At 38.0% G+C, this 23229-nt stretch overlaps 2 protein-coding genes across 2 annotated transcripts; both read right to left on the reverse strand.

Moving 5' to 3' along the window:
- Nucleotides 1-1075: 1075 nt before the first annotated feature.
- LOC140235341 (neuronal acetylcholine receptor subunit alpha-10-like) lies at nt 1076-4450 on the reverse strand. The gene is made up of 4 exons (XM_072315369.1): nt 4292-4450; nt 3197-3352; nt 2218-2416; nt 1076-1617 (listed from the first exon to the last, which is right to left on the reverse strand). The coding sequence occupies exons 1-4, from the start codon at nt 4448-4450 to the stop codon at nt 1076-1078; spliced, it is 1056 nt and encodes a 351-aa protein (XP_072171470.1).
- Nucleotides 4451-14871: 10421 nt separating this feature from the next.
- On the reverse strand, nt 14872-22995 carry LOC140235342 (neuronal acetylcholine receptor subunit alpha-9-like). The gene is made up of 7 exons (XM_072315370.1): nt 22986-22995; nt 22267-22406; nt 20409-20518; nt 19457-19640; nt 18775-18906; nt 15847-16045; nt 14872-15389 (listed from the first exon to the last, which is right to left on the reverse strand). Exons 1-7 carry the CDS (start codon nt 22993-22995, stop codon nt 14872-14874), a joined length of 1293 nt encoding a protein of 430 aa, XP_072171471.1.
- Between the last annotated feature and the right edge of the window lie 234 nt (nt 22996-23229).

The following is a 23229-nucleotide window of genomic DNA, read 5'->3' on the forward strand; positions in this document are numbered from 1 at the left end:
AGAACGGGGTCATCCCACTAGACCGACACCCACGAGTCGTACAGCCCACGAGTTCGATATTGAAAACAGGTCCATGAGTCATACAGTTCACGAGTCATACAGCCCATAACATGGGTTCGACATTGTAGGCAAATAAAGCCCTCGAGTTCGACACTAGGTAAAAACAGCCCACGAGTTCGACAGATACAACACGGGGCTTAATGTGTCGGTTTCGTGGGCCTTGTTAGCTTAGTGTCGATCTAATGGACTGTATAACACGTGAGCTGTATAACTCACGGGCTCTATGACTTGTGAGATGTATGACTCGTGGGCTATATGACTCGTGGGTGTCGGTCTCGTGACGTGCACCCAAAAGAACAGGCCTGCTGTGATAATGCTGCATGTACTATAATCGTGGGTACTAGTAATTGCCCTAGACCCATAATTGTACTTGTACGACGAAAACATTCTTCCTTGCAGTGCTCGAAGGCATACTGAAAAATTCGATGTACATTAACTAATTTAAGAATTTTTCAACAATATTTAAAGGATACTAGGTTCATTCATTTAAAGCATAGAAAGCTTTAAATACATGCACTATTCTCTTTTGAAAGACATGGGTAGGTATAGGTACGACTGGCTTCACTCCAAGGTATCAAATTCACTGGATAACTCGATCAGGATGGATCTGACCTTTTTTTTTTTTTTCTTCTTCTTCTTCTTCTTCTTCTTTTTCTTCTTCTCACTCGTATTCGCAGAAAAGTTACAAATTCAAAGTATTGGGTATCATCTTCGAAAATACGGATTAGGCCTACATATTCAGATATCCCCCCCCCCTCCCCCCCCCCCACACACACACACACACCTTCATGAGAAAATCTTTGTGGAATTCAGCCTTCAAAAGTCATTTCTAGGGGGTATTTTGTTTTGTTGTTTTGTTTTGTTTTGTGTTTTTACCATTTTCTCAGGATTTTGGGGGGACTTTTCGTGTTTTTGATAGAGATAAGAGAGAGTTAAAATAGCGTGTATTGGGCTGCAGCCCAAGCTGGCTTGTCATCTGCGTAATGAGGACGCAATCACAAACGGTGCGTGATACCTAGGTGCGAGCAGGAAAGTCCTCTTCCCTTTGATTAATGTAGAGAAACACAATGATAGACGCTGTGACAACCATCCCTGCAGTAAGCAGGAACGCCACCAGACGATTCAATTTCAGAGCCACTGCCTGCCAATCCTTGCTGTATTCTGTTTTGTCGTGCCCCTTTCTGTTTTTGACCGCTGCTCTGTCCGTAACTGCCGTTTCTCCGAGCTTCGCCTCTTCTTTCTCGTCTATTTTGCCTATGGGTGGGGTCGGTTCGTGGTAAATATACGAGAGGAGATTTGAACCCTTCCTCTGCGCTTTTGTCTGTTGAGTGGTTACAGCGTCCGATATCGACCCCGCCCAGTTGAGACCGGACAAGCGTCGCACAACCCAGTTTCCGGTGGCGGATGGTTCAAACTGCTTCGAGCCGGTTTGAAGCAGAGCGAGCCTCCTCAGCCACATAGGTACGGGTTTGCTGTGCTTCTTGTGGATGTACATGGTCAGGATGGATGTGAATATGGAAATGGTGTTGATGACGATCGAGGCTACGAAGAAACTCCCTGTGAAAAGCAGTGGATAATTTCATTCTCCAGTGAACGTTGCCATTCGCTTTATATTTAAAACAGCAATAATAACACACTTTGACATTTCATATACTTCCGTTTTCAGTTTTTCGGTCACGTAAGATTACTTTTCTTGAGCTATTGCACATGCTTGTGGAAGATAGAGCGAGGTAAGGCATAATGACCTATGCTATCATAAGAGTTGCCCGCATACGTGTTGATACATCAGACAGATCAATTACAGATCCACTGATGGGCAAGACATTTAAACCTGATTGCTTGCATCCAATATTGAAAAAGGAACGACACAGACATGGGTATAACTTGGTTCACTATTACTTTCACCCTTTCTGTATCAGGGACTTTTGACAGTTTGTACAATGATGTGGATTTTCATGTGCAAATCGGCAATAAAAGCACACAAAAGGCGAAGAAACATACGAACAAAAAAAAAATAAGGTCAACAAGCCTCACAAGGAGAGAAAAAAATATGAAATGAGACCAATTTCACAGGTCCCCCCCCCCCAAACAATTAACCCTTCCTCATTTGCATCCAGATGGATATTGATGAGGTCACTTAATTAGTGCTTTATTCACCTATCAGAGGAAAATCCGTTCCTATGGGCGGCATGGACGTGGACACCAGCTCCTGGAAGAGGAGCATTGCTAGGAGATTACTGGAAGCCAGGGAGACTTTTTCCTCCGAGTAGGGGGGCATAAAGAAGACGAGGAGTGAAACCATTGACAGGGTGGCGCTGGGCACGATCACTGTGATGACGTAATAGCGGGACTGGCGCTGTCACGAAAAAAATGTATTTTTTTATAATCATTATTACCATTATTATCATTATTATTTCTATTATCATTATCAATAGTATTATTATTATTATCATTATTATCATTATTATTATTATTATTATTATTATCATTAGTAGCATTATTATTATTATTATTATTATCATTAGTAGCATTATTATTATTATTATTATTATTATTATTATCATTATTATCATTATTATTATTATTATTATTATTATCATTATTATTATTATTATTCAGTATTTTCCTTCAAAGGTTGAATAAAGTAATTGATGTCCTTTATCACTCGCTTTTTTTTTTCTTTTTTCTTTTTTTTTTGGGGGGGTGTTTTCTTTTTGGTCATACAGCGTCGATTCTTCCTATTGTTAAGAAAAATTCAATAGCACAATATATTCTACTCAACTATAAACAGTGAAATTTATTCAGTGTTTCTTACTTGAGAGGATATCTATGTTACTTATACTATAAGTCGATAATATTTGGTGAAGAAGATTGCTTTCGATGATCACGTCTTAGTGCCCCATGCCCCATGTTATGACGTTAGAAAAAGAGGATACGCGGCTGGAAAACTGAATAACATCTTGTTTTGCACGTTTTGGGGGCTGTTTGTTTGTTCATTTGTTTGTATGTTTGTTTGTATGTTTGTATGTTTGTTTTGTTTTGTTTTGTTTTTGTTTTTTGCTTTGATCGCTGAAATCACAGGGATAATATTATAGTTCTCTTTGATTAACCAAAAGAGGAATATCTCGTGTCTTACTGAAAAGATGAGGAGGTAGTGAATCTCTTCATAGCCATGCTCGCAGCAGTCCCATTTGATCCTCTGCATTTCTTGCTCAGCGCTCGTGAGGTCCCACACCCCGTTCTCTATGAACCCAGCGGTCAGACCGCCATATCCGGATGCTTTCAGACGAATCTGTAACAAGTGTGGTAAGACACACACACAAAAAAAAAAAAAAAATGAAGAAGAGAGAAGTTCATTTTTCATTTCATTTCAATTCATTTTCATATATCTCGCTGTAAAAAATGCATCATGTATGACAACACAGAATAACAATAATTGGATGCAAAACAGAATAAATACTGCCAGGTGATTAATGTATGAAAATTTGAATTTAAGTCGAATGCTAGAAAAATACGATGATTCCTACTTGAGAATAATATTATTGTTGATTAAATTATGTGATTATAAACGATATATGATATTTTCTATATCGCTCATTGTTTACAAAGAATAATATGAGAGAGGGAGAGAAATAAAATGAGATATGTGCCTTCGGATTCCAACAGAGTTGTATTCTATTCAAACTAAAAACTAAACAACAGGCCTATGCTGTTGCAAGATACAGATGAACATAAATTCACAGCTGTATCCGTGCTTTCATAGGAATCACTACATTTCGGCGATGGAGACGGAGTGCATTTTGCACCTGGGGCTATCAAAAAATACAATAATAATTTAAAGACGAAAATGATTTATGCTGTAATCCATGTCAATGCATGCTCTTTGTGCATTGACAGTGATTACACTCCCAGCCAATACCCAAAACCAATTGCAATTAGTTTACAGTCATTCTTAGATGTCAAAGTAATCCACGAACACACACACACACACACACACACTCACATGCATAATCATTATTCGCGTGCATGCTCACATGAAAAGGCTTTCTTCAATAGGGCCAATGTCTCTCTATTATATTTCCGAACGCCTTTTGTTTTAGTAGGTAACAAAAGAATGACAAAATGCCATTTAGTATTTTAATCAATGATTCAGTGTATGGGTGCATGCATTTGCTGTTCAAAAAAAAAAACCAACAAAAACATGAACAAGGACTAGACAACATACTCGTACCGAAGAGTTGTCGAATGCCCATGAAGCGATGATGAGGCGGCAGTACTGTTTGTCGAACGGAAAGTAGCGCACGCGAACAAGACACGACGACACGAAGGTGGAGCTAGAGAACCACGTGACCATCCCGTTCGGCTTGACAGATGCGATCTGGTGGTCCATATTCACAACCGTCTCGTCTATCCTAGGGAATTAATTTCAAACAAAGGTTCAATTTGGAAAGGGCGCAATGGAGGTAGTCTATTCGTACATGAGAAAACGGTAGGGAGATATATTCCGTAAGTGCTTTGTAAATACCTTTTTAAGGCTCTTAATTTCAGCACCTGCTTACTTCTAAATTCAGTGTAATGACTGCTACTTATGTGCATAACCACTTAAATATACATTGCCTAATTAACATTTGATACTCACGACGAATACAGTGTCAAGTCTAATTTCCAAATCTTCTTTATGGGAACGTGGAGAATGACGACGTCACCATGAAGCGCTGGTTCCCAAGACAGATATTCGTCTTTCCAATTCTGCAAAGAATAAAACAGCAATGACAATATGCATTCATCTAAGGTTTCGATGGGAAATTGCTCCGTATAACCGATGAAATGATACTGAGAAATGTATTTATAAGAATGCCCACAAAGAACTGCTCCATATTACAAGGTATTTCAGATTTTTAATACATGATTAAAACATAAAATGAAACTGATACTTTTGAAATCAGCATTTTTCATATGTATATCTGTGGAAATTCAGACAAAATGAAAGGAATGTTGGACAAAATATCATTTTTCATGTTGTTTTCAAACATTTTTTGAAACAATAAAAAAGAAATGATATATTATTTCAAAATTTTGTGACATGCTGCACGCTAAACTTCTACTTTAAAGCTAAATTTTGCACAGTATCATACTCTATATAGATGAGAATTTGATTCAGTTATATTCTGTTGCATCCAAAGTCTAATAGCTAAATGTTGACTGCAGCAGATAAACAACAACAACAACAAGAACAACAAATAGATATCCTGTTTGCGTTATGTCAAGTAGATAAGAAGCAAGCTTTTTAAATATAAAGTAACTTTAGCAGGTATAATCACTCTACAATACACAAAAGTAAATGATGAGCTACTCACCAATTCCAGATTTGCAATGACCGTCAGCTGTTGATCATTCTGTGCCTTGTCACATTGGGACGTGAAATCAAAAAGAAAAAAAGAAAGAAAATGATAAATAGACCTACACCTTGACATATACAGTGAAACCCCGTTATAACGAGGTCCGTGAGACCGCCGATATTGTCTCGTTAAGCAGTTCCTCGTTATAATCGTACGCACTAGAAACAAAGAAAAACATAAGCATGGAATCACATACCAATCAATCAAACTTATGAGCAGTATTTGCGTTGTTATTACACAAGTTAATGGATCATTATTATTGAGAAAGAATAAAAAGGAATCATTTGTGAGTTGATATCAAAAGAATAAAAAAAAGGGGGGTTGAAAAACGCGTTCTTTGTTTTCTTCCGAAAAATCTCTTCGCGAGTGTTGTGCATGCGTTCTTGAAAAGTGCACGGCAGGGTTGAATTTGTAATCCTTTCTAGACCTATCTCTTCCTCGAGTATTGAACCATTCTAAAAGAACAAAAATATCGTTTGTGAAACACAGTATAAAATTTTAATAAACAAAATGACATTGTATTAAAAACGTTTGTTACTTTTTTTTCTGAACATGGGTGCAAGCAGAGTAACATGCATTATTCAGCTTATTTCACCCTGTGTGCGCCCAGCGGGATCGCGATGATTACATTAATTATTTAGGCTGTATTCCATGATGTTTGCATCAGCAGGGGTTGAAAATGCGTTTTGTATTTTTCTCCCCAAAATCTCTTCGCATTTTGTACATGCGTTCTTGAAAGGTACACGACGTGGTTGAATTCGTGATCCTTTTTACGCCTGTCTCTTCCTCATTATAACGGACCATTCTGAAAGAATGAAATTATTCATTTGTAAAATACAGTGTGAAATTATAATGAACATCACGATGATTTCATTAATTATTTCTCCTGTAATCCCTTACGTAGTGTACACATCAATGTTTCCCAACCAGCAAAACAACTGGAAGTCGGAACTGATATGGAAAGGATTATGATAAGCTGCACATGCATTCCAAAAACATGTTTCTCCATGTTCTGTCACCAGTTTGTTTCACTGAATGAAACATTTTTGAATGAGTAGTTTGTTTGTTTGTTTTTTTTTTTTTCACGTTACGGACTGGTTTGAGCTAGTATCAAGTAGGCCGCCTACGCGTATCTCGAAAAAAAAATCAAATAATTATGTTCAAAGACTGAAGAACATCGGGCGGTATCCGTGTGTCTTATCGCATGGTTTATAAGAAAACATGCAAAGAACGGTACTCGACATTTGTCACTGATAATGGAGGATAAAAGAGGGATAACGGCGGGACGACTGACCCTAGCACATTTGTTTCCTCTTCCCGCCCCAGATCATTCATTGATAGAGAGACGGCATGAGGATCGGTACAATAAAGCTCACGTGTTTATGCACATATAAAATCGTGATACACGCGCGCGCTATGTGGTCAGAATGACTCTGCAGAACGAGAAAGAAAACAGAAGGATAGCGTGAATTCGGTTTTCAATGTTTCGTCTGTCGCGTGTTTGAAAGCGGCAGGTCAAGAAATGGAACCTCGTTGTATCCGATCAAATTGCTCATGTGTTTCTTTATCATGACGCACCGAAGATGTCCTCGTTATAACCGGAATCTCATTATAACCAAACTCGTTGTAACCGATCCGTTTTACCATAGGTATACACTCAAAGAAAATGGGACCGACGTGATTACCTCGTTAAAAGCGGTTCCTCGTTATAAGCGAACTCACTATAACGGGGTTTTACTGTAGTATAGAACGAAAGATATATCTTATTTCTTAAACTGAATTATGAATAAATATCATTTCAACTTATATCATACTTTGCAAGATTATTCCAGATTGCTTAGTTTAGATATTGAGAGCCTTACCCTCACTTTCTTTTCTTTTTTTCCATAACATGCTTTAAAGTCTTATGCCTTTATAGACCATCATGTTTATTTGCATGTTAGTTCTTATCATTGTCGTTCATATACATTTCCAAAAAGTTGGCAAAATCAAAATGAACATGCATTCCTGAAATACCTAGATGACGCGCATGTTTCCTACATTTGAAGTTGATTTAGGTTATCATCGTAAGATTACTTGCTCATTAATCATCACTGGTAATCACAGGTGAAATAGATGTTCTGTTTCTGCTAAAATCAGTGTTCATAGTTATAATGTCATATAACATGACATAACAATGGAGTTTCGAGAAATTTGTCGATTCAGAGCATTTGTTTCAACTTAAATTGTGGATGTGTGGGTAACATAAAGAGTCAAGCTACGCCGAAATCAATAGTATCTTGACTGACAGTCACATTGCTTTAATGATTGATGAAATTATTTCCATGTTATCTTAGTTTCAAAGAAAATTCCCCAATGACGCTAAGCTCTTTATTTCTGTTTGCATTTAGATACAATGATGCAATGAAAAGCTAGCCAAGTGTTGACATAATTATGTACAAAGTTAAAATACATTATGTCATTAAATGCATACGCCCACACAAGAAAATGTGTAATGTTACATGGAATGTATAGGCCTACTCTAAAAGAGCGAACATTTCACAGCAACATTGTTTACAGAAAATAACTGGAACGCAGAGGACAATCTTCGTAAGCACAGTTTATTTTTTATGAACTACATGCTTTGAGCTGCAAAATACAATGAATCTATAACGAATCTATATGAGACGAATTATTACTGTTACCCTCCGATAACCGCATGAAGTCTGGAGAACATCTATTTCTGGAGACTTGAAGTTTTAAGAAAAGTTTGCCTCAAAATCAGGCAAAGCTGTCGTCGTTGCTGAATTGCTTCATGGGCCTAAAAACATTTCGATGGATGATAACTCGGCGATATGCACTTTATAAGTACATGTACGTTGAAATACGCGGCTGAAGATGGGTATAGGTAGAAAATCTTTTACAGACTGATGGTATGAGAAAAACTGACTCACGAATGACACCATGCGCTTGAAGTTGAGTCTGAGGTCGATTTCGACTACGTCGGATTGGTTTCTGACTGGGCGAAGGGAGGGCTCGCCATAGTTCTCGAGAAGACTGTCCAGCAGCTTCTTTTGTGGCGAAGAGAAATGCTGATGCGATTCACTCTCTGTTCAAGAAATGAAAAGAAATGACATGTTTGTGAGGCAAACAAATTGTATTATTCATCTTGAACAAAAGGTAATGTTGCATTTTCCACCAGGGTATTACAAAATAAGAGCAAGAATCTATTTGAGCACACTGAAGCTCTACATTATAATCCCTGTAAAACAACTGACTGCTCCCGTTATCGCCAGATCAAACCTTGTTATATCAATATTCTGTAACAAATATGTCTACTGCATCAATCGGACTGTTTCCTGTAATATTTTTCAGAACTTGCAATGTCTGTTTGATTAAAAGCCCTAGAATCATTTTTTTTTTCAAAATCTATCAAACAACCATCTGAAATAATATCTTTCTGAAGTGCTAATTGCTTTTGTTAGATCTGATGATGACGGCCTGAAATCAGCCTGCCAAGTGTGCAAGATCATAAAAATGACATCGCGTTTTTAAAATCTCATCAGAACGAAGTAGCACTTGTCTTGTATCAATGCGAATAGAAGAAATATTTCACCAGGTTAACAGTATGCCAACATCGGATCGATTTCACAATTATTCGTATAAGAGTTTGCCCGTATCAGATGATCTTACCGCCTTGAGCAGCAGAATGAAGGCTGAAAGCAAACAGAAGAACAAACGTCCAAGACAATGCACTTGCCTCCATGACCAGGTACATGTAAGTTTGACCTGACAACTTGTGATATCAAGTTTATGCTTCTCAGTCCACTAGGATGCGAGTTTCATTTGGCGACGCGTGTACGTCCAGCGGCGCCGTGGAAAGCATACGTTCAAAGTAAAGGACGTCAGCTGCAATAACGTCACCAAATACGTTTTTCATGGGTGCACACCACAAGAAACCTTTGACATAGACATACAGGCAAAAAAAAAAAAAGACAATGCAACCGGCAGTTATCTTGTGTAAGCTTTGGTTGTTACGTTTCAGTGGCGGATCCAGAGGGGGCGCATTGGGCGCGCGCCCCCTCTTTATTCATTTTTTTAAGCACAAGAATTAAAAGGGGAAAAAAAGGAAAAAATGTGCGCCCCCTTTTAACTTTTGAAAGGCACCTCCCCTTTACCGAATTCCTGGATCCGCCCCTACGTTTTGTTCTTGTGAATGATGTGATTCATGCTGTCAATCATGATTTCAGCTTTTATTAATGCCTGACTTCAAGTGTGTTCGTGTTTGCGATTCAAACATTGAAAGGAGGAAAAGGGTAGAATAGACAGAGGGGGAGCAAGCACTGGTGTAATAGTCAGACGTTATCATGGTTATGGCGCCAAATTCTACAGAAAAGATCGTCAGAACAGACAGAATGTATGCAGTGACAAGATATGCCGACAGAGAGTAGACGGTACGCCGTCCACGTTTTGCTTATTATGCAAAGAGTGATTGGTTGATATTTAGCAGAAACACTTTCTTTTTTTTTCCTTTCCTTTTTAATGTTTAATAACCGATGTGATATAAAACCCCGGCCCGGATATACTCACGTCAAGCTATCTATGGCTTATCATTGCTGTCAGTCAGACACCGCTATCAATCTGAAGTGCAAATATGTGCAATCCTGACTGGTCAATTTAATTTCTTGTTTTTTTGTTAGATATCGATGGCTGAATTTTATTTCCTATCTCCCGAAAGGCAATTTGCCTGTCAGAGTATATCATGCAACTAGAAAATCGTGATCTATCTCGAATCATGATTATGAACAGGGCGTCGGCTAGCTGGTAACCTGTCAATGAAGCATATGATGGAGGAAAAAAACACCCACGAGGATCGGGTACTACCAAATTCATCACCTACGTGCTAGCTTAAGTGCTTACTCGTCCAATGCCATGACATAACACGCTATAACATAATACGAATCGACTGCTGATCTTGAACAACCGTTGCATTAATGAGAATTGCCCTTGCGCGTATAATCCATTAACCTATTTTGTGTCCGCATTCTTTATTTATGCTGTTGCAGTCTATCTTAAGTGACGGAAGTAAGAGATAGGTCCGTGGTTACAATGCGTATAATGATGTATATCTTATAATGGTGGAGAAATCACGCTACCAATTCTATGAATACGCAGTGGAGTTGTGAGATAGATGCTCTTTAGACAGCGAGAAGCACACAATCATGCAGCATATATGCCTTCTGTAACATCGGCGCACCTATCGGCACACCTTCCACAGTTTTTCCCGCGTTACTAAAACAAAAACAAAATAAGTATATCATGTGTGTGTGTGTGTGTGTGTGGTAGGGAACAAAAAAGGGGAAAATGGGTTGCAGAAATAAACTGAAATTGAAATTAAAAACGACCGTTTTGAAAGCGCATTATCTTAAAGATATATTTCTGAGATAATATTAGATGAAAATTCATGTTAAGTATTCAGAGAGATTGGCTTTTTAGATTAGATTGCGTGATTTTAATTGAATAAAATGCACAGTAATATGGGTGTGTGTTCGAATGCGTTTGCAGTCACTTCGGCCAATTCAGTACGTTTTCACAGTTACCACAGAAGCAACCGAAAACCTCCCTGTCGAAACGCTCTAACTATGATGATCACCATGGTAAAATTAATCTATACCGCCTATTCTGTCTATTGTAAAATGCATTATTGAACAGGACTACTTTTTTTTTTTTCAATGGCCATAGTTGAATAGGAAAATTGTACTTTCGTACAGCCAGCGTAAATGTTTCTAGACCATCATTCCTTTATCTCCTCAATCATCCACAAATGTTACCGTTAATAACACAAATATGTTAACTGTGAGTTAGCTCAGTTGGTAGCAAGTCTGCCTCACGATCCTGGTCCCCGGTTCCATACCCGGGTCCCACTGAGCAATGTTGTGTGTAATCATACCATTCCTTCTAGTAGGAGGCAAAACACTGTCCGTCACATTTTATAGGACATAAATGGAGGTCCCGTGTGTGAGAGAGTCACAACTCATGCACGTAACAGATCACACTCCATTATTTTATTCATCCCAAAGAGCAGGGTGTTTAACCCGGTGAAGTGGTGCCGCCTTACATTCAACTGGACCCCATGGAAGACCAGCTATTGCAGCTGAATATGGACTATCCAGCCAATTTCTTGGACGGAAAATGAAACAAACAAACAAACAAACAAACAAACTGTCGTCGATGATTTATTTAGATACGTGTGTGTGTGTGTGTGTGCGCGCGCGTGTGTGTGTGCGCGCACGTATATAAATGAGCAGACATTTAGGAAATCACTTTTGAAATTTTGTTGCAATGCAGTTAAAGGTATAGCAAAACAGAAACAACAACAAAGAAATCACTTTTTTATCGCGAGTCAGCGACTCACAGAATCTATATAGTCCCTGGAATGTGCTCGACAAAATTCTTGAGCGTTCACCCGTTGCCAAACAACGTTACATTCTATAACAACTAAGCTAATTTGAATAGAGATGCCAATTTCAATTGGACAACCGAGACAGAAGACTTTCCAGTACGTTTGGGTGAATACAAGGACTCGACATGTTTTTTTTTGTGTTGTTGTTTGTTGGTTGTTGTTGTTGTTGTTTTTTTTTTTTTTTGGGGGGGGGGGAGGGTTCGAGGAGTGTGCTTTGAAGTGAATAATAATTGAGCGTTTCGTCGCGTGACTATTAATGTTCATTCGTCTCAGTGTGCAAACACTTTGCCGTTAGGCATCCCATTATATTTATAGCCATCACGTCAGAGGAGGTTAATGCTGCATTTTAGATCTGACGGTGGAGTCCTTTCATCTGAAATTAATATGATTTATAAAATGACAGTTGCAGTAGGCCCTTTTGCCCTCGTGAAGTCATTTAACCAGTAAACGTTCGCTGATGCAATTCGAGAGTTAACATGCATGAGTATCATCAATTTTATTTCCAGTAAATTGTCCGTTTTTAGTCATGTTTCGTCCACATAATGAATAAGTTTGTATACACACACACACACACACACACACACATTGGGAAAGTCTGCATGTATATGAAGAGTTTGTTCGCAAAAACCGATAAGTCCATTTTTTATGATTTTGAAGTAAGGTCTCTGCCATAAAGTACAAAATAATACCTTTTAAATGATATATTGGTCACTACATAATAAGGTACATTTTTGAAGTTATGGTCAAAAGAAGTAAAAATGTTCTTATTATTCTCTTTATTTTTTTTTTGACCTTTAATCGCAAATATCTCCATTTGGCAAATATAGACTTATCGGTTTTTGCGAACAAACTCTTCATATATATATGCATACTTTCCCAATATACGTCATGATATTGTGTATGAATATAATATGTATAGATATATACATAATATATAGGGACCTTTAATGTGTGTATCTGTGTGAGCTCTATCACGCAAAGCAGAAGCATATTTTGAATGAGTAATATTTAATTGCGAAATTTTAACGTGTCAACTCATATGTCGGGGGATCATGACTAAGCCGGGCTCTCATCGATCAGACCTTCATTAACATTACCGGGAAGTACACTTTGATGGTTGTTTCTGTCAAAGAGCGTGACAGTTCTTCAGAAATGATTAAATTCCGCTGATATATGCAGGTCGAGAGTAATGATGCAGCCGGCTGATAAGAATGGATGGCGTTAATTCATGGCTATCATTTATTATGATAACAGCAGATAATTCAGTGATAAAACTCTCTTTCTTCTGCAGACGCATGTCAGTTTATTTCTAAATGGCATATCTCCAACATGTCTCCTCTTATATACTTTTTGAACAGATCAAAACCAGGTCTAATTCATAGACAACCAAATAGATTGGTATTTTAAAAGGATTAAGTCACAAGAAAAGTGCAGTTGATGTTCACAATACTGCAGCTGCAGGAAGCTAATCGGGTGAATGAATAATTATAAGTTACAAAAATGATTTGATTTCTTATAAATCAAATCCAAGGCTGAAATTGCATCATTTTTATATCGGTTTCATTTTTTGACTTGCTTTGGCACCATCCCGTATTTTTCCACCCCCAATAAAGTATTCGAGTTTCTTCTTCAATAGTTTGAATGCATGTTGTTGATATTCTGCGCACAACTTCTTATACCTTCCTAAGAAATAATAATGCCCTTACTGCCAGTCATTCATGACGTACGAATACGGTCTTTAGATTAAACTGACCCAGCATTGAATTTTTGAATAAATCTATAAAGGTGTTTGTAATGGAAATAATTACTTTTTACCCTTTATCTGTTAAATGAGTCGAATGTGCACAATTTTTACACACAAACCTATAGTCAGGAAATAAACGTGCAGAGGGTTAATGGACGCACTGTGGTGAAACATAGGAAAACATTAAAAGACTGAAGCATGGAAAAGAGTGGAAAGCTTTTCCTATGTTTTCAAAATGAACAGTGATGAAGATGTTAAATAATTGCACTGAAAAAAGGAGTACCAATGCTTGACTAATAACTGATAAATACCTGCATATTCTCTTAAGACATAATAAATAACATGTATACAACGTAATGTTCGAAATCGACTATCATCTAGACGAGGTCTGTCTAGTATAGGCATTTGCGTGTCCCGTATCTTCCCCAGAAGCATTCAGAGACTCATTTCATAAATTATGTTAATCATAGTATACAGAAATATTTTTCTCCAGTCTCTCTCTCTCTCTCTCTCTCTAAGTTATTTGTTTTATTATTGATTAATAATCTTATATTAACTTGATGATCATGACATCATCATTGTAAGGTCATAAGTCATAAGTTTATTAAACCAGCTCTGTATACTTCATAAATAAGGATTCACCGATATACCTTGTAATCATACATAGGTTAGGGTGTCGTGGATGCGTAGTAATGTTTGCATCTTTTCAAAGTTTGTGTGTGTATGTGTGTGTGTGTGTGTTTAGTCATTACAGTCTTCCTCAAATCAATACCTATAAGTACCAAACATGGTTTTTCTGTGAACGTCAAGTTAAATGCTGGAAACGAGGGCGAATTCGAATGAATCTTTCCACGCATTTTTATTTGAATCCTTAATACACTTTCAATTGACAAAACACATGACCATTAATTAATTTAATGTCTATAATATATTTCAGGGTTTGTTTGTTTTTTAATTCTGATGTCGTTGCTCGTTCGAATTCGCCTCAAATTGAGTGAACTGTTGAGTAACTTTGTTGTAAACGAAAAACAATAATAATGCAAAGTTGGCTAGGAAAACCTATATCGCATCCTCATGCGAATGAGGACTGATTTTGTTGCTCTGTCTTCCTTGCACGTCTCCGAACACCATCTATAACTCTTGCAGGGATTGCGTGTGAGTTGTTCAACGCAGGCATTTATCCCATCAAGATATAACGCTGTCACGTGGTGAAAATAATGTGATCCCTAACACACGCTGCTGTCAGCGAAGTCGTACTCGGCCGGAAAAGCGAAGAGGCACATGATCACCAGCGCCGTCAGAATGAGCGCCGTCGCGTGGACGACAGCAACGACGTAGGATATTTTCCTTGCAAGGCGCTGCCACTCGGTGGAAAAATCACCCTTCAGATCACTTTCTCCGCCCGCTTTCTGGTTGGATTCACCCTCAGTGGTTCCTGGGTTCTTCCCTGCTTCCCTTCTATGTCCAGTTGTCTGCACCGAAGTACGTCGGGAAGCGTCTGCATTCATTACAACTGGCAACTGGGTAATCTTGTCCATTTTCACACCAGTTACAGCTCCCGAGTTTGTCACGTTACATCCAGCCCTTTCTGGTTTCGACTGGTTCGAACTGGTTTGAAGCAGAAACATTCTTCTCAGCCAAATGGGGACAGGTGTGCTTCGTTTTTCTCTGTAGATATACATGATGAGGATCGAAGAGGAGGTAGACCAAATGCTTAGAACGATGGAAATCACAAAGAAAGTTCCTGGAAGAAACAAATAAGGAGAAAACAGGATTCATTGTAAATTAATTCGTCATTTTCAAAGCTTAACATTTTCAGCTTGAATAATCTATCGGAGTTATTCAATAACAATTCCATTGGTGTCTACATTCCCACTTTTGCAACTTCTGTACTTGATACAGCAGATGTTGTTGAGGCATACTCTAAAAAGCATACAGTAACTCCAACATTTTACATGGTGTTACTCCTCCAACCTTTTGTAAAGCTAACATTTTAAAAAGGTTCGAGGAGTGTCAACATCTAGAATGTCAGATTTGTCATTATTTTTTTTTTTGAGAATGCACAAAAGATGTTTGTGCAAAGTTTGTTCAGTCAACTGAGAAATAGCAACCCCTACACGCATCCGTAGCATCAGGGATCTCAATCTCAAACACCGAAATACCAATATGGATAATGTTGCAGTGTTCCGATAACCACTCACCGATGAGCGAGAACTCCGTCCCGACAGGTGGCATGGCGGCGGATACCAATTCCTGCAGTACAAGGATGGCGAGGAGGTTGCTGGACGAGAGGGCAATCTTATCCCACGAGTTTGGCGGTATGAAGAGCTCCGCCAGCGATATCAAGGACAGCATCGCACTCGGTACGATGAGGTTGAAGACGTAATGGCGAGCCTGACGCTGAATACCATGATAAGAGAGAATCATTATTCTATAATAGACCTATACTCATTCGAATTGTTATGCAGTCTGTGGGCACTTTCGTGGTGTTCTCTCTCTGTTCTTCCTTGTTTTGACGTTTTTGTTAAATTTTCTAAACATCTTCTGTGAACAGTAATCAATTGTCTCAACATTTTCACACTCTTTAGCACTTTGACATAGAAAACTGAATGAGACAACCATCTTGGCACCAAAAAAAAAAAAAAAATACACACGAAAAGGATTTTCTGATTGTTCATGCTCATATTCATTGACAGGTGTATTTCACATGTCGTATATACTGCAAATTATTGCGTAAGAAAATGACATCAATCTTAAATGTACGTTTTTGTCGGAAAACATTATTCAGCAATCAGAAAAATCACCATCATTTATATAGATTTATATACTGTACCCTAGTGACACTTGTAAGTGCGATGCGCTCACTTGATAGTTGTTTGGGTGGATGAAGATTATTATATGATTGTATGCATCATAACATACATAACAGACATACAATAATGAGATATGAGGAAAGATAAAAAGGTGCGTATAAATGATACCTTTGAAATTATCGTTCCTCTAACTCCTCCTCCATTTTGGAAAACACATACACATTATATATAATATACTATATATATATATATATATACAAAGGAAGAAAGAGTGAGAGAGATGAATTAAAGACTTGCCTCAAGAATAATATCATATTGCAGTTCTTCCCAATCTTTGTCGGATGCAGGACGCTTCTTTATTTCCATTCTAATCGATGCATCGCGCAGGTCCCAAATGTGATTGTCCATGAAGAAGATGCGCAAATCAATGCCCGGTTGAGGAAAATAATGGATCTAAGAAATATAAGGAGATGAAAGACAAAACCTTGTTACATCAATGATGAATATGATTCCTTCACACCTACAGGAGAAGTACAAAAGATAAATATACAAACAGTACCGATACTCCTTGAAGGTTTTCTCTGTGTAGGCCTACTAACTGTAATATAAACAGCCTCCTCCGTTAAGGTTGCCTTCATGAATACGCAAAAATAAGATTCGGGGTAAGAGATGATTTGGAAAAGACAAATGATATTTTTCTTCTGCTAAGATAGCAATTGCGCACGTGAAAAGGAGTAGTTGTGATTACATTTTGAGCGTTGAGTTAAAATTGTTATGCCATTATGAAGTTATCCGTAACTTAATGATAAATGATGATAAAAATATTCATTACTTTCTTTAAATCAGAGAGGATGCATGTGTATGAATATTTCTTGCACTTTAAATATACTCAGATCTACCGATTATTGGCTTAAAGCGCTCTGAGAAGTGTGGTGGAAAGGCGCTACACGAAAACAATGTTTATTCTAAAGATTATGAAAGCAATATAAGTCATTGTTTTTCTTCTTCCTGCCTGGTACAGCTGTCCACTGCTGGCGTATAATCATCGTACCTTGTATTGTTTTTACCGCTTTCAAACACTTTTATATCTTACAACGTCATAAATATCATTGTATCCCTATATGAAGCTGTGGATTTTGAGTGCATAGCAAAGAATTACTGATTTGATCGACCGCGTCAACAATCTCATAAGGCGGCTGTGAGGGCAACTTTCGCTATGAAGTAATGTTTGACGCAGGCGATCGTTCGATGGAAGGTGGGGAAATGTGACATCTGGCAATTTCAGCTCCACTTCCGTTGATGGATGGGCAGAAAAATCAATGCATCCTAACAGGATTACCCTGTCAACAATGAAACCATCTCATCGGTGATTTTATTTGATATCACGTGAAAATATAGACAATGACATAATATGGTAGGAATGATTGAAAGCTGCCAAACAAAATCAGACAAGCAAGTGACACTGACAATAACCTTGTGATTTCCGCCGTGTTGATAGATTCAAACGAATGACCTCAAACCAATTAGGACACTTAAAAAAAAAAAAAAAAAAAAACCTAAAATGATTAATGGGCATTTCTGTCTGGAATTAATGAGATTTCTAAAGGTAATGCTGCCAGTTTTCTGTGATTTCAGTGGTATTAATCAGATTCGTTGATGAAATAGAAAAGGGGATACTTTTCATATTTAACAACGCAATATATGGCCTCGTTAAAAAAAAAAAAAAAAACCAAAAAAAAACCTTGTAGGAACAAAAGGGGAAAGTACCTTCGCTGTATATCAAAGGCGTCCAGCCTTTGATGAAGTAAATCTTACCAGAGCCAGCCGTGCTAGAGTGTACCACGTGGAGCCACTAAAACACAGATACCATGGCAATGTTTGAATTAAAAGCGTGCCTTTTGAAGAAACGTGGTGGCCGGTTATTGTGTTAAATTTTCCTAACAGGGTATTCTTCTGTCGACTCGGACGTTTAATGATCAATACTAGTTAATGGAAAGCACTATAGGGTGCCTATAGATGTGAAGCAAAAATCGTGTAGTGTTCCTTATGCCACATTAACATTTGTCTTAGTGACAAATTAGTTTTTCTTTTCTTTTTTATTTAGTGTAGAATATCCTGATGAACAGATTTCCGGTAGTCGAGTGAATATTGTGACTATATAGCGTAGCATGCATAAGAAGATTAAACACAAATTGTGATGATCTATTTGTAAATGTATACGTTTCAAACTTACATCTAACCTTCATATCAATGTAAAGGGCATGAAAGAATCAGTGGACCACGATTCAGTTTGTGACCCTGTCTGCATGTACAGACAGCCTTTGTGGCTGGGCGCTGGCTAGAAGTATATAATTTATAGCACGGCGTGGACCACAACCCGCGGTACGCGAGATGGACCACGGCCTCGTACCCCCTTTGCACCTCCTGCATGGCTGATTCGGCATGGCACTGTTCGATTTACAGGCGTTCAGCACAGAACTCTTACACAGATTAAGAGTGTAAGAGTTAAGTGGCGTTCAGTCACCATTGTTTATGGCACTCTCTGTCCAGCTGCGGCTGACTCTGGTACCCTTTGACAAACGGGATTAACCCTTTCTGTGCTAACAGACTATGGACAGGGCGTAAAACGCTGTGAGGTTTTCTGTACGAATCAGCACCCGAAGCGCACAGAGGGTTAAGTGCACTCGTCGTGCCCGTACAGAGTTATTGGTGCCCAAAGGGTTATTAAGAAGAGGGTGGTTGCAAAACGTATTAAGCGTCAGTTTTAAAAATCTTAATAAAGTCCATCATCAAAGAAAGCAAAATGAAACCTTTCAAGTGATACCTCACTTGTTACGTGTAAAGGAATATTGATGAAGTTATGATTAAAAACATTATACAATGTATCCCATTCACATAATTTTCTTTGATTTTTAGCAACTTTAATGGCAAATGTCTCAAATTAGCAAGAATGGAGTTTAGTCGTTTTTCCATCAAACTCTTCATATTCTATACGTACCCGCGCTCTGTCGTACATCCACGATGCAACCACCAGGCGACAGTACTGCTTATCAAATGGGAAGTAACGCACGCGCACAAGACAGGACGTTTCCATGACAGCGTGAGAAAACCACGTGACCGTGCCGTCCGCTCTGACGAAAGCCACGGAATGCTCCGGATGAACTGCAGTGGACTTGTTAAACCTGTAAAGAGAAGTTCGTCAAGATGATTATGTCTTATCCTTGATGGAAGTGAAATAGGATCTGATTCGATCGAGGGGTGACGTACCATCAAAATGCCATCACATTGAATTATGTCTGCATCAAGGTTTATTCGAACTTGGAGGATGAACGAGAAGTTCTTAACCAATCAAATGGAGATCACATCCATACCCACGTAGACGTAAACGCACACACACAAAACACACACACACACACACACACACACACACACACACCTATAAGCGATCGATGCTGTCCTTTATAATGACAGTATAAGGATCATTATAGAAAAAGAAATCATCATTAAAATGCAGGAGACAGTACTTTGTAAAAATAGTCATCTAATCAGAAGAACTTGAAGATTGTCTCAATATTTTTCCGACTCGAGATATGCTCGCTCGGAATTTGAAACTGCAGCATTGGAAACATTTAATGGATTTTTTTTTCCCAAAAAGATGATAAGTCAATGACCGCACTTTATGAAATAACCTGATAGTCCTAGAAATCGTTTTGATACAGTAAGCCTCCATAATTACCGATATGTGTACAACTGAATAATGAAAGGTAACTTCGGGGGCATCATTTGTGAAAGAAACCAAACTAAAGTTTGCTTGTTTGTTAGTCCGTGTTGTTTATTTGTTTGTTTGTTTGTTTGTTTGTTTTGGTGGTAGATGTAACCAGCTGACATTTTGAGCTCAGTAATGATACCAACATGATTTATCTCTCTAGGAACTAATTTTTCATACTTACGCGGTACAAAGAGTCAAGTCTGGTCTCCATAGCTTGTCGATGGTGACGAAGAGCTGACTCACGCCGTGTCGCTCGGACTGGTTCCAAACCAAAAATTCGTCCCTCCACATCTATAAGATAATTATCATAAATTTTGAGGAGATGGCCATGTACGTGACTTCGCTCATTTTTTTTTGCACCATACAAAGGAATACATAAGGTGTCACCAGTTTAGGACCCCCACTTTTTTAACCCCGGAAGTGCGTAAGTGGCACTAAATAGAAACCTTGACCTTGAAGTGTGAGCGCGGTAAGGCTTTGTTTTTGCGCTGAAGACTTTTTTTTTTTTTTTTTTGCTTGTTAACTGGTGAAACCCGGAAGTGGCACCAGAAGTCTGAAGTAGGCGCCCCCCCCCCCCCCAATTTTGAAAACGTGGCAACGGCCATGTGTTTTCATGACTTTTGTTTTTTTTATTTCATCAAAATCACTGAATGGTACCTAAATAATGCACGGATTTTGTAAGCCATACATGGTTAGTACAAACTATAATGTACACTGCGTGCAGTCAGTCTACACCATCGTTTTTGTAAACGCTTTTTTTTTTTGCTATTTGAAAGAAGCACAGACGCTCACATAATTTTACAAACTTGCTACTTACCAGTTCAAAATGTCCAGCGAGGCTCAATCGCTGCTGGTTAAGGTCCTGTTTAAGTGTAGAATGATCAAAAAAAAAATGTCCTAACAAGAACAGTCCTAGAAACTCGTATCATCCATACACATGTAGCCACAATGGACGCAGCGAAAGTCATTTCAAGAAAATCGATACTGGACTTGACTTAAAGCATCAAGAATGCATGAGGGGATATGTTTTCCTAAGAAAGCCCAGTTACCGGCCGAGGGAAATCAAAGTGTTGCAAAAATTTAATGTTTTATTTTTTTTTTATACGTCTGAGTATCTTTCAACAATTTGAACTCATTATCTTACAATTTATTATACATTCAATTTGACATTGTCGTATAATTATTTTCTCCCCATACGTTGTCTTTACACAGTCGTTCCCCACAATGTGTATTAATGCGTTGGAACAGTCTATTTATGACATATTGTCAAATTTTGTTATACTTTGCATTGAAAACGGGATGCAGAATAAACTAACTGAACTGAACTGAACAATCGTGACATCATTAATTGTTGTAGAGTTTCTCGCAAGAGAGGGCGGCACATAGAATTAACCAAAGCTTGGAAAAAAAAAAAAAAAAAAACCCTCTTGAGCTTTGTCTGATTTCCTCCCAATTTTTATTTGAATGCTTCACTAATCTTTCTGCGTGTATTGTCTACGCAATGTATCTGAGCAAATTTCTCCTTTTACCTCTCCTGGATGTACTACCATTCCCGGCACAGTTGGCACTAGATTTTGAGCTTTTAATCTTATACTGTTACTACTACCATTGCTGGTCTTTTACCAGGAGCTGCTAAAACACTATAACACTATGACTACTACAACTTTTACTATACACGACTACTGAAAATAGCATTAGTGGTCCTTCTAAGGCACCCCTTTACAGTATATGATAATCATTGCGTCCCTTACGAAAGGTGTTATTATGCATGTTGAACTGATGAATATTCAGACGACATGAATACAAAAATATAACCGGTTTTTGCGAGCTGCATTTACAAAGCTGATACAATTTTCGCTTCGTTAAAGGTCCACCGTAAGAAGATTTGTAAGTTGCAAAAGATGACAAAACAGCTTTTAGTATTCAATGGATGTTTTTTAATTGCTTAAAATGACTTCAAATGGCTTTCATAACATAATAGAATGAGAAACATCAGAGAAACGTGCCGTGCGTGTGGTTAACTGTTTCGGACTACTTACGAATGTGACGATTCGCTGGAATTGAAGTCGCAGGTGGATGTCTACGACGTCCGATTGGTTGATGACGGGCCGGAGGGCGGGATTGCCATAGTGATCGAGGAGCTCCTTAAGCAGTTCCTTCTGAGGAGTCGTCGAGCGATCTAAGGCGTGATCAATGATAAGGACGCTAAATAGGATACAGTAGTGTAATGCATCATTTGATCCTAGTCAATGATGTACAAAATAGGTTAGGTTTTGACTGTGAACAATTTTCTCCCATGTTATGACCTACGACTAACTAACCTTTTGTGGTGATCTTCAAGCAGCCTGACTTTCAAAGTGATGTGCATCTGTGTTTATGTGTTTATAAACCCAACGGAGATATATATATATATATATATATATATATATATATATATATATATATATATATATATATAATGTGAGAAATAGTTCCCTGGGTCCCGAACGTACGCGGTGCCGCATTGTTGGATGCATATAGTTGAAAGAAATTGGACTGAGGCGGGACGTTGCTCTCGATCTTAGTCTCCCTTTTATTTGTCAAGCTTTCGGCCCGTCATTGGGCCTTCGTCAGGACCTACCAACAGAACGATTATTATATGAATAACCTGATGTGTCATATAATATGTAATGCAATTTCACATATTACCAATCTTCTCAATCCTTTCCTTTATATACACAAATCAATCATTCAATTCAATACAAATATCCACTCTAACCTCCAATCATCATCAGAATAACATCATATGTCCAAAAAATATATAAATAAATTCTTATATCATAATGCTGCCATATAATAATCATATTGTCTTATAATTCTTAGCATGATGATCACAAACAGAATCATTATACATATATATCATATTCATATGTCTATTTGCATTGCGTATGTAACATGTATATATCCGCATACGCACACATTAATAAATTCTTATATCGTAATGCTGCCATATGATACTCATA

This window comes from Diadema setosum, chromosome 11 (assembly GCF_964275005.1).
Source record: "Diadema setosum chromosome 11, eeDiaSeto1, whole genome shotgun sequence".
In the NCBI taxonomy this organism is placed as follows: domain Eukaryota; kingdom Metazoa; phylum Echinodermata; class Echinoidea; order Diadematoida; family Diadematidae; genus Diadema; species Diadema setosum.